The sequence below is a fragment of the Pelecanus crispus genome, chromosome 32, assembly GCF_030463565.1.
Source record: "Pelecanus crispus isolate bPelCri1 chromosome 32, bPelCri1.pri, whole genome shotgun sequence".
NCBI classification, from domain to species: Eukaryota; Metazoa; Chordata; class Aves; order Pelecaniformes; family Pelecanidae; genus Pelecanus; species Pelecanus crispus.
Genome location: NC_134674.1, coordinates 173,511 through 190,433, shown reverse-complemented (window position 1 = coordinate 190,433; position 16,923 = coordinate 173,511). Strand labels below are relative to the sequence as shown.

General features: G+C 66.3%; 1 protein-coding gene across 1 annotated transcript; it reads right to left on the bottom strand.

Annotated features, from left to right (window-relative positions):
• Positions 1–3,681: 3,681 nt before the first annotated feature.
• On the bottom strand, positions 3,682–16,537 carry TP53 (tumor protein p53). The gene is given in 9 exon segments (XM_075725504.1): positions 3,682–3,772; positions 5,443–5,528; positions 7,129–7,208; positions 8,866–8,987; positions 10,924–11,033; positions 14,444–14,503; positions 14,505–14,557; positions 15,752–15,941; positions 16,526–16,537. Coding segments are annotated over 9 exon segments (804 nt in total).
• Between the last annotated feature and the right edge of the window lie 386 nt (positions 16,538–16,923).

Here is a 16,923-nt window from a genome sequence, read left to right as displayed (position 1 = left end):
CCCCAGTTACCCCATACTGGGACCCCCCCCCCCCAAACTGGGAACCCCAATACCCCCCCACTTACCCCATACTGGGACCCCCCCCCCCAAACTGGAACCCCAATACCCCCCAGTAACCCCATACTGGGACCCCCCCCCCCAAACTGGAACCCCAATACCCCCCAGTAACCCCATACTGGGACCCCCCCCAAACTGGGACCCCAATACCCCCCAGTTACCCCATACTGGGACCCCCCCCCCCCCAAACTGGGTCCCCAATACCCCCCAGTTACTCCATACTGGGACCCCCCCCCCCAAACTGGAACCCCAATACCCCCCCACTTACCCCATACTGGGACCCCCCCCACAAACTGGAACCCCAATACCCCCCCCCAGTCACCCCATACTGGGACCCCCCCCAAACTGGGACCCCAATACCCCCCCCCCTTACCCCATACTGGGACCCCCCCCAAACTTGAACCCCAATACCCCCCAGTTACTCCATACTAGGGACCCCCCCCCCCCAAACTGGAACCCCAATACCCCCCAGTTACCCCATACTAGGGACCCCCCCCAAACTGGGTCCCCAATACCCCCCAGTTACCCCATACTGGGACCCCCCCCCCCAAACTGGGTCCCCAATACCCCCCAGTTACTCCATACTGGGGACCCCCCCCCCCCAAACTGGAACCCCAATACCCCCCACTTACCCCATACTGGGACCCCCCCCCAAACTGGAACCCCAATACCCCCCCCCAGTCACCCCATACTGGGACCCCCCCCAAACTGGGACCCCAATACCCCCCCCCAGTCACCCCATACTGGGACCCCCCCCAAACTGGGACCCCAATACCCCCCCCCAGTCACCCCATACTGGGACCCCCCCCAAACTGGGACCCCAATACCCCCCCCAGTCACCCCATACTGGGACCCCCCCCAAACTGGACCCCAATACCCCCCAGTTACTCCATACTGGGACCCCCCCAAACTGGACCCCCAATAGCCCCCCCAGTTACCCCATACTGGGGACCCCCCCCAAACTGGGACCCCAATACCCCCCAGTTACCCCATACTGGGACACCCCCCCCCCCAAACTGGACCCCCCAATACCCCCCCACTTACCCCATACTGGGACCCCCCCCCAAACTGGAACCCCAATACCCCCCAGTTACCCCATACGGGACCCCCCCCCCCCCCCCAAACTGGACCCCAATACCCCCAGTTACTCCATACTGGGGACCCCCCCCCCAAACTGGAACCCCAATACCCCCCCAGTTACCCCATACTGGGACCCCCCCCCAAACTGACCCCCAATACCCCCCAGTTACCCATACTGGGACCCCCCCCCAAACTGGAACCCCAATACCCCCAGTTACCCCATACTGGGACCCCCCCCCCCCAAACTGGAACCCCAATACCCCCCCACTTACCCCATACTGGGACCCCCCCCCCCAAACTGGAACCCCAATACCCCCCAGTAACCCCATACTGGGACCCCCCCCCAAACTGGAACCCCAATACCCCCCCCCTTACCCCATACTGGGACCCCCCCCAAACTGGGACCCCAATACCCCCCAGTTACCCCATACTGGGACCCCCCCCCCCCCAAACTGGGTCCCCAATACCCCCAGTTACTCCATACTGGGGACCCCCCCCCCAAACTGGAACCCCAATACCCCCCCACTACCCCATACTGGGACCCCCCCACAAACTGGAACCCCAATACCCCCCCCCAGTCCACCCCATACTGGACCCCCCCCAAACTGGGACCCCAATACCCCCCCCTTACCCCATACTGGGACCCCCCCCAAACTTGAACCCCAATACCCCCCAGTTACTCCATACTAGGGACCCCCCCCCCCCCAAACTGGAACCCCAATACCCCCCAGTTACCCCATACTAGGGACCCCCCCCAAACTGGGTCCCCCAATACCCCCCAGTTACCCCATACTGGGGACCCCCCCCCCCAAACTGGGTCCCCAATACCCCCCAGTTACTCCATACTGGGGACCCCCCCCCCCCAAACTGGAACCCCAATACCCCCCCACTTACCCCATACTGGGACTCCCCCACAAACTGGGACCCCAATACCCCCCCCCAGTCACCCCATACTGGGACCCCCCCCAAACTGGGACCCCAATACCCCCCCACTTACCCCATACTGGGACCCCCCCCAAACTGGGACCCCAATACCCCCCCCCAGTCACCCCATACTGGGACCCCCCCCAAACTGGACCCCAATACCCCCCAGTTACCCCATACTGGGACCCCCCCAAACTGGACCCCCAATAGCCCCCCCAGTTACCCCATACTGGGGACCCCCCCCAAACTGGGACCCCAATACCCCCCAGTTACCCCATACTGGGACACCCCCCCCCCCCAAACTGGACCCCAATACCCCCCAGTTACCCCATACTGGGACACCCCCCCCCCCCCAAACTGGACCCCAATAGCCCCCCCAGTTACCCCATACTGGGGACCCCCCCCAAACTGGGACCCCAATACCCCCCAGTTACCCCATACTGGGACACCCCCCCCCCCAAAACTGGAACCCCAATACCCCCCACTTACCCCATACTGGACACCCCCCCCAAACTGGAACCCCAATACCCCCCCCCCAGTCACCCCATACTGGGACACCCCCCCCCCCAAACTGGAACCCCAATACCCCCCCACTTACCCCATACTGGGACCCCCCCCCCCCAAACTGGAACCCCAATACCCCCCAGTTACCCCATACTGGGACCCCCCCCCCAAACTGGACCCCCAATACCCCCCAGTTACCCCATACTGGGACCCCCCCCCCCCAAACTGGAACCCCAATACCCCCCAGTAACCCCATACTGGGACCCCCCCCAAACTGGAACCCCAATACCCCCCCCTTACCCCATACTGGGACCCCCCCCAAACTGGAACCCCAATACCCCCCAGTTACCCCATACTGGGACCCCCCCCCCCCCCCAAACTGGAACCCCAATACCCCCAGTAACCCCATACTGGGACCCCCCCCCAAACTGGAACCCCAATACCCCCCCACTTACCCCATACTGGGGACCCCCCCCCCCAACTGGGACCCCCAATACCCCCCCCAGTCACCGCATACTGGGACCCCCCCCCAAACTGGGACCCCAATACCCCCCCAATTACCCCATACTGGGACCCCCCCAAACTGGAACCCCAATACCCCCCAGTCACCCCATACTGGGGACCCCCCCCCCCAAACTGGAACCCCAATACCCCCCCCCCCAAATTGGGGCTTCTCCAGTTCCCCCATACTGGGCCCCCCCCCCATACTGGGACACCCCTCCCCCCCATACTGGGGTTCTCCCCCCCCGAACTGGGACCCGCCCCAGTACCCCCCCCACCCCCAACTGGGACCCCGCCCCTTTTCAACTGGTCCGGGGGGGGGGGGGGGGGGCGGTACCAAAAAACACCCACCCCCCCCAAAAAACCAGTTTATTGTATAAAAAAAGCCTTAAAAACACGCTGGGGGCGTGGCCAAGCGGAGGGGCGTGGCCAAGCGGAAGGGGCGTGGCTAAGAGGCAGCGGGGCGTGGCTTAGCGGGTGGGGTGTGGCTAATGGGGACGGGGCGTGGCTAAGGGGAGGGGGCGTGGCCAAGGGGGGCGGGCTGGGGGTTTGGGGGCGGGGCAAGGGGTGGGTGTGGCAGGCGGGGGCGTGGCCGGCGCGGCGGAGGGGGCGTGGTCAGTCGGAGTCCCCCGCCCCCCCCTTCAGCAGCAGCTTCTTCCCGCAGCGCGGCAGCAGCCCCTCCCCCCGCGGGCGGCGACCCTTCGCCCTGGGGGGGGGAGAGGAAAGGGGGGGGGGTCAGGGACCCCCGCCCAGGGGTCTGGGACCCCCCCTTAGGGCACCCAGGGGTCAGGGACCCCCGCCCAGGGCACCCAGGGGTCAGGGACCCCCACCCAGGGGCACCCAGGGGTCAGGGACCCCCCCTTAGGGCACCCAGGGGTCAGGGACCCCCACCAGGGGGACCCAGGGGTCTGGGCCCCCCCCCCCCCAGGGCACCCAGGGGTCAGGGACCCTCACCCAGGGGCACCCAGGGGTCAGGGACCCCCCCTTAGGGCACCCAGGGGTCAGGGACCCCCACCCAGGGCACCCAGGGGTCAGGGACCCCCCCTTAGGGCACCCAGGGGTCAGGGACCCCCACCCAGGGGGACCCAGGGGTCAGGGACCCCCCCTTAGGGCACCCAGGGGTCAGGGACCCCCACCCAGGGGGGACCCAGGGGTCTGGGCCCCCCCCCCCCCAGGGCACCCAGGGGTCAGGGACCCTCACCCAGGGGCACCCAGGGGTCAGGGACCCCCCCTTAGGGCACCCAGGGGTCAGGGACCCCCACCCAGGGCACCCAGGGGTCAGGGACCCCCCCTTAGGGCACCCAGGGGTCAGGGACCCCCACCCAGGGGGACCCAGGGGTCAGGGACCCCCCCTTAGGGCACCCAGGGGTCAGGGACCCCCACCCAGGGGGACCCAGGGGTCTGGGCCCCCCCCCCAGGGCACCCAGGGGTCAGGGACCCCCCCTCAGAGTACCCAGGGGTCAGGACCCCCACCCAGGGGGACCCAGGGGTCTGGGATCCCCCCACTCACAGCACCCACGGGTCTGGGACCCCCACCAGGGCAACCAAGCACATCCCCCCCACCCCACCCAAGGGCACTCAGGGGTCTGGGACCCCCACCCAGGGGTCCAGGACCCCCCCTAAGGTGACCCAGGTGTCCCCCCCACCCACCCAAGGGCACCCAGGGATCTGGGACCCCCACCCAGGTGACCCAGGCGTCGCCCCCACCCCACCCAAGGGCACTCAGGGGTCTGGGACCCCCACCCAGGGGTCCCCCCACCCACCCAGGGGTCCAGGACCCCCACTCAGGTGACCCAGGCGTCTCCCCCACCCACCCCACCCAAGGGCACCCAGGGGTCCGGGACCCCCCCAGGGCACCCAGGCGTGTCCCCCCCACCCACCCAAGGGCACCCAGGGGTCCCCCCACCCACCCAGGGGTCTGGGACCCCCCCCCAGGTGACCCAGGTGTCCCGTCCCCCCCCCCCCCAAGGGCACCCAGGGGTCTGGGACCCCCACCCAGGGGTCCCCCCACCCCACCCAGGGGTCTGGGACCCCCCCCCAGGTGACCCAGGTGTCCCCCCCCCCCCCACCCAAGGGCACCCAGAGGTCTGGGACCCCCCCCAGGGCAACCCAGGCGTGTCCCCCCCACCCACCCAAGGGCACCCAGGGATCTGGGACCCCCACCCAGGGCACCCAGCGTCGCCCCCACCCCACCCAAGGGCACTCAGGGGTCTGGGACCCCCCCCAGGTGACCCAGGTGTGCCCCCCCCCCCCCCCCAAGGGCACCCAGGGGTCTGGGACCCCCCCCAGGGCACCCAGGCGTGTCCCCCCCACCCACCCAAGGGCACCCAGGGGTCTGGGACCCCCACCCACGGGACCCCGGGGCGCGGGACTCACGGCCGTGGGGGGGTCCCCATGGCCTCGGACACCTCCAGCGCCCGGTTGATCTCCTTCAGCATCTCGTAGCGCCGGCGCCCGCGCACCTGCCCCCCCCCCCCCCCCCAAAAATGAGCACCCAGCCTGTCCCTGACCCCCACCCAGAGCGACACCCCACCCCACACCCCCCCCCCCAAGCCACCCAAGTGCACCCCGGGACCCCCAAGTGCCCCCCGAGACCCCCAAGTGCCCCCCCACGATGCCTCAGGTGCTCCCTGGGATCCCAAATCACCCCCGGGTCCCACATGTGTCCTTGTGGGACCCCAAATTGCCCCCCTGGGACCCCCAACTGAGCCACGGGACCCCCAAATTCCACCCCAGGACCCCCAAGTGACCCATGGGACCCCCAAATTGAGCTCTGGGCTCCCTAAACACCCCCTAGGAACCCCAACTGCCCCAAAGGACCCCCAAATTGCCCCCCTAAGACCCCCAACTGACCCATGGGACCCCCAAATTCACCCCTTGAGACCCACAACTGACCCATGGGACCCCCAAATTGAGCTCTGGGCTCCCTAAACACCCCCTAGGAACCCCAACTGCCCCAAAGGACCCCCAAATTGCCCCCCTAAGACCCCCAAATTCACCCCTTGAGACCCACAACTGACCCATGGGACCCCCAAATTCACCCCTTGAGACCCACAACTGACCCATGGGACCCCCAAATTGAGCTCTGGGCTCCCTAAACACCCCCTAGGAACCCCAACTGCCCCAAAGGACCCCCAAATTGCCCCCCTGGGACCCCCAAATTCACCCCTTGAGACCCACAACTGACCCATGGGACCCCAACTGACCCATGGGACCCCAAGTTCCCCCCTGGGACCCCTAAACACCCCTTGGGAACCCCAACTGACCCACAGGACCCCCCCAAATTCCTTCCTTGAGACCCACAACTGACCCCTGGGACCCATAAATTGCCCCCTGGGACCGCCAACTGAGCCATGGGACCCCCCAACTTGCCCCCTTGAGACCCCCAACTGACCCATGGGACCCCGGAATTGCCCCCTGGGACACTCAACTGCCTCATGGGACCCCCAAATTGAGCTCTAGGCCCTCTAAACACCCCCTGGGAACCCCAACTGCCCCAAAGAACCCCCAAATTCCCTTGAGACCCCCAACTGACCCATGGGACCCCCAAATTCCCCCTTTGAGACCCCAACTGACCCACGGTACCCCCAAATTGCCACCCTGGGACACTCAACCGTCCCCTGGGACCCCCAAATTGAGCTCTGGGACTCCTAAGTTGCCCCCTTAGAACCCTAAAGACCCCGCGGTAACCCTAACTGCCCCAAGGGACCCCCAAATTCCTCTCTAGGACCAACTGACCCATGGGACCCCCAAGTTCACCCCTTGAGACCCCCAATTGAGCCATGGGACGCCCAAATTGCCCCCCTAGGACACTCAACTGACCCATGGGACCCCCAAATTGCCCGCCTAGGACCAACAACTGCCCCCTGGACCCCCAACTAACCCACGGACCCCAAGTTGCCCCCCTGGGACCCCTGAACACCCCCTGGGAACCCCCCAACTGCCCCATGGGACCCCCCAAATTCCTCCCTTGAGACCCTCAACTGCTCCCTGGGACCCCCAAATTGCCCCTTGGGAGCCCAAATTGCCCCCCGGGACCCCCAAATTGCCCCCAAAACTGACCTGCAGGCAGAAGACCTCCTGGTCGGGGTTCAGCACCCGCTTCTTGGAGCTCTCGGGGGCTTCAGCCGGGGGCGACAGAGCTGGGGGGGGGCAAAGGCTGGGACCCAGGCACCCGGGGGGGGGGGACCCAGGCATCTGGGGGGCACCCAAATATCCCAGGGGGAACTCAAGCATCTGGGGGGGGGGGGGACGACACATGGCACCCAGGCATTCGGGATGGACCCAGGGACCTCCCCTGGCACCTGCATGGGACCCCCCACCCCACCCCCAAGGGACCCAGGAACCCCCCACTTGACCCCCAAAAAAAGGACACGCCCCCCCAAGGGACCCAGGGACCCCCCCTTGACACCCAAGGGACCCCCCCCGCCCCGCTCCATCCCCAGGGGACTCAAGGACCCCCCCTCCACCCCCAAGGAACCCAGGAATCTCCCTTGACCCCAAGGGACCCCTCCCCACCCCCACGAGACCCAGGGACCCCCCCTTGACATCCAAGGGACCCCCCCTTGACCCCCAAGGGACCCATGGACCCCCCCCCCACCTGCAAGAGACCCAGGGACCCCCCCTCAACCCCCAAGGGACCCATGGACCCCCCCTGCAACCCTAAGGGACCTCCCCAACCCTTAAGGGAGCCAGGGACCCCCACCCCACCCCACCCCTAAGGGACCCAGGGACCCCCCCACACCCCCAAGGGACCCCCACCCCACCCCGAGGGACCCAGAGATCCCCCCTCCACCCCCAAGGGACCCACCCCAACCCTTAAGGGACCCAGGGACCCCCCCCGCACCCCTAAGGGACCCAAGGACCCCCCCCCTGCACGCCCAAGGGACCCCCCCCCACCCCTTAAGGGACCCAGGGACCCCCTCCTCCACCCCCAAGGGACCCCCACCCCACCCCTAAGGGACCCCCCCCAACCCTTAAGGGACCCAAGGACCCCCCACACACACCCCTAAGGGACCCAAGGACCCCCCCCCCCCAACCCTTAAGGGACCCAGGGACCCCCACCCTGCACCCCTAAGGGAGCCAGGGACCCCCCCCCTCCACCCCCAAGGGACCGCCCCCAACCCTTAAGGGACCCAGGGACCCCCTCCTCCACCCCCAGGGACCCATGGACCCCCCCTCCACCCCCAAGGGACCCCCACCCCACCCCTAAGGGACCCCCCCCAACCTTTAAGGGACCCAGGGACCCCCCCCGCACCCCTAAGGGAGCCAGGGACCCCCCCTCCACCCCCAAGGGACCCCCACCCCACCCCTAAGGGACCCAGGGACCCCCCCCTGCACCCCTAAGGGACCCAGGGACCCCCCCCCTGCACGCCCAAGGGACCCCCCCCCAACCCTTAAGGGACCCAGGGACCCCCTCCTCCACCCCCAAGGGACCCATGGACCCCCCTCCACCCCCAAGGGACCCCCACCCCACCCCTAAGGGACCCCCCCAACCTTTAAGGGACCCAGGGACCCCCCCCGCACCCCTAAGGGAGCCAGGGACCCCCCCTCCACCCCCAAGGGACCCATGGACCCCCCCTCCACCCCCAAGGGACCCCCACCCCACCCCTAAGGGACCCAGGGACCCCCCCCAAGCTCCCTGGGTCCCCCCCCCCCAAGAAACCGAGCTGTCCAAGGGACTCCCATAGACCCCTCCCCCCCCAGACCCAAGCACCCAGGCCCCCCCCCCTTCCCCCCCAAACCCCAGCCCCCCCGCCCCATTTGTGGCCCGCCCCTCGCCCCAAGCCCCGCCCTCACCTCGCTTGGCCCCGCCCTTGGCCCCGCCCCGCTTGCGGAAATTTTCCTCCTCGATTTTGCGGTCCCGGCCGGGGCAGGCGCAGACGCGGACCTCGAAGCATCGACGCCCCAAAATCTGACCCCTACGGAAAACGGGGGGGGGGGGACACACCCAGGCGTCCGGGGGGGGACCCATGGACCCCCCCATCAGGGCACCCAGGGACCCCCAGAGACCTCCCCCCCCCCCCCCCCCAGGGACCCAGGCGTCCGGGGGGGACCCATGGGACCCCCCATCAGGGCACCCAGGGACCCCAGAGACCTCCCCCCCCCCCCCCCCAGGGACCCAGGCATCCGGGGGGGACCCATGGACCCCCCATCAGGGCACCCAAACATCCAGAGACCCCCCCTCAGGGACCCAGGCGTCCGGGGGGGACCCATGGACCCCCCATTAGGGCACCCAGGGACCCCCAGAGACCTCCCCCCCCCCCCCAGGGACCCAGGCGTCCGGGGGGGACCCATGGACCCCCCATCAGGGCACCCAAACATCCAGAGACCCCCCCCTCAGGGACCCAGGTGTCTGGGGGCACCCATGGACCCCCCCCATTAGGGCACCCAGACATCCAGGGACCCCCCACCCAAAGACCCAGGAGTCTGGAGGAGTACCCAGGCATCCAGGGACCCCCAGAGACCCCCCCCACCCAAGCACCCAGGCATTCAGAGACCCCCAGGGACCCCCCACCCAAAGACCCAAGCATCCAGAGACCCCCAAGAACTCCCCACCCAAAGACCCAGGAGTCTGGGGGGGCGGACCCAGGCACCCAGGACCCCCAGAGACCCCCCCACCCAAGGGACCCAGGCACCCAGGGGGGGTACCCAGGCACCCAGGGACCCCCAGAGACCCCCCCACCCAGGGACCCAGGCACCTGGGGGGGTACCTAGGCATCCAGGGACCCCCAGGGGACCCCCCACTCAGCGACCCAGGCACCCAGGGACCCCCCCACCCAGCGACCCAGGCACCCAGGCACCCAGGGGGGGTACCCAGGCACCCAGGGACCCCCAGAGACCCCCCCACCCAGGGACCCAGGCACCCAGGGACCCCCAGAGACCCCCCACCCAGCAACACAGGCACCCAGGGGGGGTACCCAGGCATCCACGGACCCCCAAGGACCCCCCACCCAGCGACCCAGGCACCCAGGGGGGGTACCCAGGCACCCAGGGACCCCCAGAGACCCCCCCACCCAGGGGACCCAGGCACCTGGGGGGGTACCCAGGCATCCAGGGACCCCCAGGGACCCCCACTCAGCAACCCAGGCATCCAGGGACCCCCAGGGACCCCCCCACCCAGCGACCCAGGCACCCAGGCACCCAGGGGGGTACCCAGGCACCCAGGGACCCCCAGGAGACCCCCCCCACCCAGGGACCCAGGCACCTGGGGGGTACCCAGGCATCCAGGGACCCCAGGGACCCCCACTCAGCAACCCAGGCATCCAGGGACCCCCAGGGACCCCCCCCACCCAGCGACCCAGGCACCCAGGGACCCCCAGGGACCCCCCACCCAGGGACCAAGGCACCCAGGGGGGGTACCCAGGCATCCAGGGACCCCCAGAGACCCCCCCACCCAGGGACCCAGGCACCTGGGGGGGTACCCAGGCATCCAGGGGACCCCCAGGGACCCCCACTCAGCAACCCAGGCATCCAGGGACCCCCAGGGACCCCCCCCACCAGCGACCCAGGCACCCAGGGACCCCCAGGGACCCCCCACCCAGGACCAAGGCACCCAGGGGGGGTACCCAGGCATCCAGGGACCCCCAGAGGACCCCCCCACCCAGCGACCCAGGCACCCAGGGGGGGTACCCAGGCATCCAGGGACCCCCAGGGACCCCCCACCCAGTGACCCAGGTATCCAGAGACCCCCCCCACCCAGGGACGCAGGCACCCAGGGGGGGTACCCAGGCATCCAGGGACCCCCAGGGCCCCCCCACCCAGTGACCCAGGCACCCAGGGCCCCCCCACCCAGTGACCCAGGCACCAGGGACCCCCAGGGACCCCCCACCCAAGGGACCCAGGCACCCGGCTCACCCCGGCGCCTCCAGCGTGAGGATGGCCAGGATGGGGCGCCTGTTCATGCCCCCCATGCAGGAGCTGTTGCACATGAAGTTGTACAGCACCGTAGTACAGTCGGAGCCCACCTGCGACGGGGACGGGGACACCGTTACGGCGCAGGGGACACCCCAAATTCCACCCCCCACCCCCCCCGCATCTCAAAAATCCCCCCCACAAAGCCCTCCCCAGGAGTCCCGGGGGGTTATTTGCAGCCCCAGGGTGGGTATTTGAGATCCCACATGAATATTTCGGGGTTTAAAAGAAGTATTTCAGGAAGCGACGAAAGATATTGGGGTGTCTGGGCGGCATTTAGGGGGTCCCAAAGGGGTATTTTGGGATCTAAGCAAGTATTTAAGGAGTCCATGAGGAATATTAGGGTGGCTGAGGAGCATTTAAGGGGTCCCAAGGGGGTATTTCAAACATAAAGAAGCATTTAGGGATCCCCGAAAGCGTATTGGGGTCCCTGGAGGGTATTTAGGGGGTCCCAGAAGGAGATTTTGGGATCTGGAGAACTATTTAGGGATCCTGGAAAGGGCATTGGGGTCCCTGGGGGGCATTTAGGGAATCCCAGAAGAAGATTTTGGGATCTGGAGAACTATTTAGGGGTCCCAGGAGAGGTTTTTGGGGTCCCTGGGGGGCATTTACGGGGTCCCAGAAGGAGATTTTAGGATCTGGAGAACTATTTAGGGGTCCCAGGAGAGGTTTTGGGGTCCCTGGGGGGCATTTAGGGGGTCCCAGAAGGAGATTTTGGGATTGGAGAACTATTTAGGGGTCCCAGGAGAGGTTTTGGGGTCCCTGGGGGGCATTTAGGAGGTCCCAGAAGGAGATTTTGGGATCTGGAGAACTATTTAGGGGTCCTGGAAAGGGCATTGGGGTCCCTGGGGGGCATTTACGGGGTCCCAGAAGGAGATTTTGGGATCTGGAGAACTATTTAGGGATCCTGGAAAGGGCATTGGGGTCCCTGGGGGGCATTTAGGGGGTCCCAGAAGGAGATTTTAGGATCTGGAGAACTATTTAGGGGTCCCAGGAGAGGTTTTGGGGTCCCTGGGGGGCATTTAGGGGGTCCCAGAAGGAGATTTTGGGATCTGGAGAACTATTTAGGGGTCCCAGGAGAGGTTTTGGGGTCCCTGGGGGGCATTTAGGAGGTCCCAGAAGAAGATTTTGGGATCTGGAGAACTATTTAGGGGTCCTGGAAAGGGCATTGGGGTCCCTGGGGGGCATTTACGGGGTCCCAGAAGGAGATTTTGGGATCTGGAGAACTATTTAGGGATCCTGGAAAGGGCATTGGGGTCCCTGGGGGGCATTTAGGGAATCCCAGAAGAAGATTTTGGGATCTGGAGAACTATTTAGGGGTCCAGGAGAGGTTTTGGGGTCCCTGGGGGGCATTTACGGGGTCCCAGAAGGAGATTTTGGGATCTGGAGAACTATTTAGGGGTCCCAGGAGAGGTTTTGGGGTCCCTGGGGGGCATTTAGGAGGTCCCAGAAGGAGATTTTGGGATCTGGAGAACTATTTAGGGGTCCTGGAAAGGGCATTGGGGTCCCTGGGGGGCATTTACGGGGTCCCAGAAGGAGATTTTGGGATCTGGAGAACTATTTAGGGGTCCCAGGAGAGGTTTTGGGGTCCCTGGGGGGCATTTAGGGGTCCCAGAAGGAGATTTTGGGATCTGGAGAACTATTTAGGGGTCCCAGGAGAGGTTTTGGGGTCCCTGGGGGGCATTTAGGGGATCCCAGAAGGAGATTTTGGGATCTGGAGAACTATTTAGGGGTCCCAGGAGAGGTTTTGGGGTCCCTGGGGGGCATTTACGGGGTCCCAGAAGGAGATTTTGGGATCTGGAGAACTATTTAGGGGTCCCAGGAGAGGTTTTGGGGTCCCTGGGGGGCATTTAGGGAATCCCAGAAGAAGATTTTGGGATCTGGAGAACTATTTAGGGGTCCCAGGAGAGGTTTTGGGGTCCTGGGGGCATTTAGGGGATCCCAGAAGAAGATTTTGGGATCTGGAGAACTATTTAGGGGTCCCAGGAGAGGTTTTGGGGTCCCTGGGGGGCATTTACGGGGTCCCAGAAGGAGATTTTGGGATCTGGAGAACTATTTAGGGGTCCCAGGAGAGGTTTTGGGTCCCTGGGGGGCATTTACGGGGTCCCAGAAGGAGATTTTGGGATCTGGAGAACTATTTAGGGGTCCCAGGAGAGGTTTTGGGGTCCCTGAGGGGGATTTAGGGGGTCCCAGGCAGTATTTTGGGTCCTGGGAGGTTCCTGGGGGGAGTCAGGGGGCTCCCAGGGGGCATATTTGGGGTCCAGGGGAGATATGGGGGTCCCTGGAGGGTATGTGGGGGCTCCGGGGGGGATATTGATGGTCCCAGGAAATATTTGGGGGTCCCCGGGGGGTATGTGGGGGTCTGGGGGGGGGATATTGAGGATCCTGGCAGTATTTGGGGGTCCCGGGGGGATATGTGGGGGTCCTGGGGGTATTTGGGGGTCCCCAGGGGGTATGTCGGGGTCTGGACAGGATATTGAGGGTCCTGGGGTATTTGGGGGTCCCTAGGGGGTATGTGGGGGTCCGTGGGGGGATATTGAAGGTCCCAGGGGTATTTGGGGGTCCCCAGGGAGTATGTGGGGGTCCTGGGGGTATTTGGGGGTCCCTAGGGGGTATGTGGGGGTCCGTGGGGGGATATTGAAGGTCCCGGGGGTATTTGGGGGTCCCCAGGGGTATGTGGGGGTCCTGGGGGTATTTGGGGGTCCCCGGGGGGTATGTGGGGGCCTGGGGGGGATAGTGAAGATCCTGGGGGTATTTGGGGGTCCAGGGAGGAATATTGAAGGTCCCAGGGGGTATTGGGGAGTCAGGTGGGCAATATTGAGGGTCCCGGGGGTATTTGGGGGTCCCTGAGGGGTATGTGGGGGTCTGGGGAGGATATTGAAGGTCCTGGGGGTATTTGGGGTCCCCGGGGGGTATGTGGGGGTCTGGGAGGGGGATATTGAGGGTCCTGGGGATATTTGGGGGGGCCCGGTGGGTATGTGGGGGTCCGGGGAGGGATACTGAGGGTCCCAGGAGTATTTGGGGGTCCCCGGAGGTATGTGGGGGTCTGGGGGGGGATATTGAGGGTCCCAGGGCTATTTGGTGGTCCCCAGCAGTATGCCAGGGTCTGGGGGTGGATATTGAGAATCTAGGAGCTATTTGGGGGTCCCTGGGGGTATGTGGGGGTCCAGGGGGTATTTCGGGGTCCCCGGGGGGTATGTGGGGGTCTGGGGGGGGGATATTGAGGGTCCCAGGGCTATTTTGGGGTCCCCAGCAGTATGTCGGGGTCTGGGGACGGATATTGAGGGTCTAGAGAGTATTTGGGGGTCCCTGGGGGGTATGTGGGGGTCTGGGGGAGGGATATTGAGGGTCCCAAAGCTATTTGGGGGTCCCCAGGGGGTATGTGGGGGTCCCAGGGGTATTTGGGGGTCCCCAGGGGGTATGTGGGGGTCCAGGGGGTGTGTGGGGGTCCGGGGGGGGCTACCTCGGGGGGCTCATAGGGCACGGCCACGCTGTGCCGTTTGGTGGTCTCGTCGTCGTGGTACCCGGGCTTGGGGGTTCCCCTCCACCTGGATCAGGTGCTGGGCGGGGGCCAGGCCTATGGGGGGGGGGGACACGGGGACCCCCAAGTCAGCCCCTGACCCACAACCACCTCCCCCTGCACCCCCAAACACCCCACCGCCCCCCAATATCCCCAATGACCCCCAATACATCCCAGACCCCCAATTCCCCAAGCCCCCCACCCCCCAAAAGCCCCCCCATGTCCCGAATGACTCCCCCAGCCCCCCCATAACCCCTCAAACCCACTTCCCCCAAGCCCCCCACCCCCAATATCCCCAATGACCCCCCCAGACCCCCCATAACCCCTCAAACCCACTTCCCCCAAGCCACCCACCCCCCAAAGCCCCCCACTATCCCCAATGACCCCCCCAGCCCCCCCGTAACCCCTCAAACCCACTTCCCCCAAGCCCCCCACCCCAGAAAGCCCCCCAATATCCCCAATGACCCCCCCCAGCCCCCCCGTAACCCCTCAAACCCACTTCCCCCAAGCCCCCCACCCCCCAAAGCCCCCCAATATCCCCAATGACCCCCCCAGACCCCCCATAACCCCTCAAACCCACTTCCCCCAAGCCCCCCACCCCCCAAAGCCCCCCAATATCCCCAATGACCCCCCCAGACCCCCCATAACCCCTCAAACCCACTTCCCCCAAGCCACCCACCCCCAAAGCCCCCCAATATCCCCAATGACCCCCCCAGACCCCCCGTAACCCCTCAAACCCACTTCCCCCAAGCCCCCCACCCCCCAAAAGCCCCCAACATCCCCAATGACCTCCCAGCCCCCCAATTCCCCAAGCCACCCTCCCCCCAAAGCCCCCCACTATCCCCAATGACCCCCCCAGACCCCCCGTAACCCCTCAAACCCACTTCCCCCCACCCCCCAAAGCCCCCCACTATCCCCAATGACCCCCCCAGCCCCCCCGTAACCCCTCAAACCCACTTCCCCCAAGCCCCCCACCCCCAATATCCCCAATGACCCCCCCAGACCCCCCATAACCCCTCAAACCCACTTCCCCCAAGCCCCCCACCCCCCAAAGCCCCCCAATGACCCCCCCAGACCCCCCGTAACCCCTCAAACCCACTTCCCCCAAGCCACCCACCCCCAATATCCCCCCCAGCCCCCCCCATAACCCCTCAAACCCACTCCCCCCGAGTCCCCCAACCCCCCCCCAGACCCCCACCACCCCCCACTCCCCCCCCATCCCAGGGTGGGGGTGGGGTGGGGGGTCCTCACCATCATCTCCGGCCCCCCCGTTTCTCTCGTGGTGGGGGCACCGCCGCACCACCTCGGCCACGTGCTCGGATTTTTTGTAGATGGCGACGGCGCGGAGCAGGGCCCCGGGGGGCGGCGGGACCCCCACCCTCACCTGCACCAGGCAGGGCTTGGCCCGCCGGCAGTACAGCTTGTTCAGCTCCGGGGAGTACTGGGGGGCGGGGGCACGTTGGGGACCCCCAGCTGGGACCCCCAGAGTGCCCACATATGTGGGACCCCCAGCTGGCACCCCCCCATAATGCCCACATATGTGGGACCCCCCACTTAGGGCCCCCCAAATCCCTATGACCCCCATCTAGGACCCCCCAAAAACCTGGGACACCCACCTAGGACCCCCCAAACTCCTGGGACCCCCCATCTATGAGCCCCCCCGTACTACCCAGACACATGTGACCCTCATCTAGGCCCCCCCCATAGCGACCGGACACGTGGGACTCCTATTTAGGGCACCCCAAATCCCTGGGACCCCCCACCTAGGACCCCCCCAAACTCCTGGGACCCCCACCTAGGACCCCCCAAACTCCTGGGACCCCCACCTAGGACCCCCCAAAAACCTGGGACCCCCACCTAGGACCCCCCAAACTCCTGGGATCCCCACCTAGGACCCCCCAAACTCCTGGGACCCCCACCTGGAACCCCCAAATTCCTGGGGCCCCCACCTAGGACACCCCCCCCCATACTACCCCGACACATGTGACCCCCCATCTAGGCCCCCCCCAGAGTGACCAGACATACGGGACCCCCCATTTAGGGCACCCCAAATCCCTATGACCCCCATCTAGGACCCCCCCAAATACCTGGGGCCCCCATCTAGGCCCCCCTAAATTCCTGGGACCCCCACCCAGGACCCCCCCATAATGCCCAGACATACAGGACCCCCACCCAGGACCCCCCCATACTACCCAGACCCATGGGACCCCCATCTAGGCCCCCCCCATAGTGACCGGACACGCGGGACCCCCATTTAGGGCACCCCAAATCTCTGGGACCCCTATCTAAGACCCCCCCCAAATACCTAAGACCCCCATCTAGCACCCCCCCATAATGCCCAGACACGTGGGACCCTCATTTAGGACCCCCCAAATCCCTGGGACCCCCATCTAGGCCCCCCCAAATACCTGGGACCCCCATCT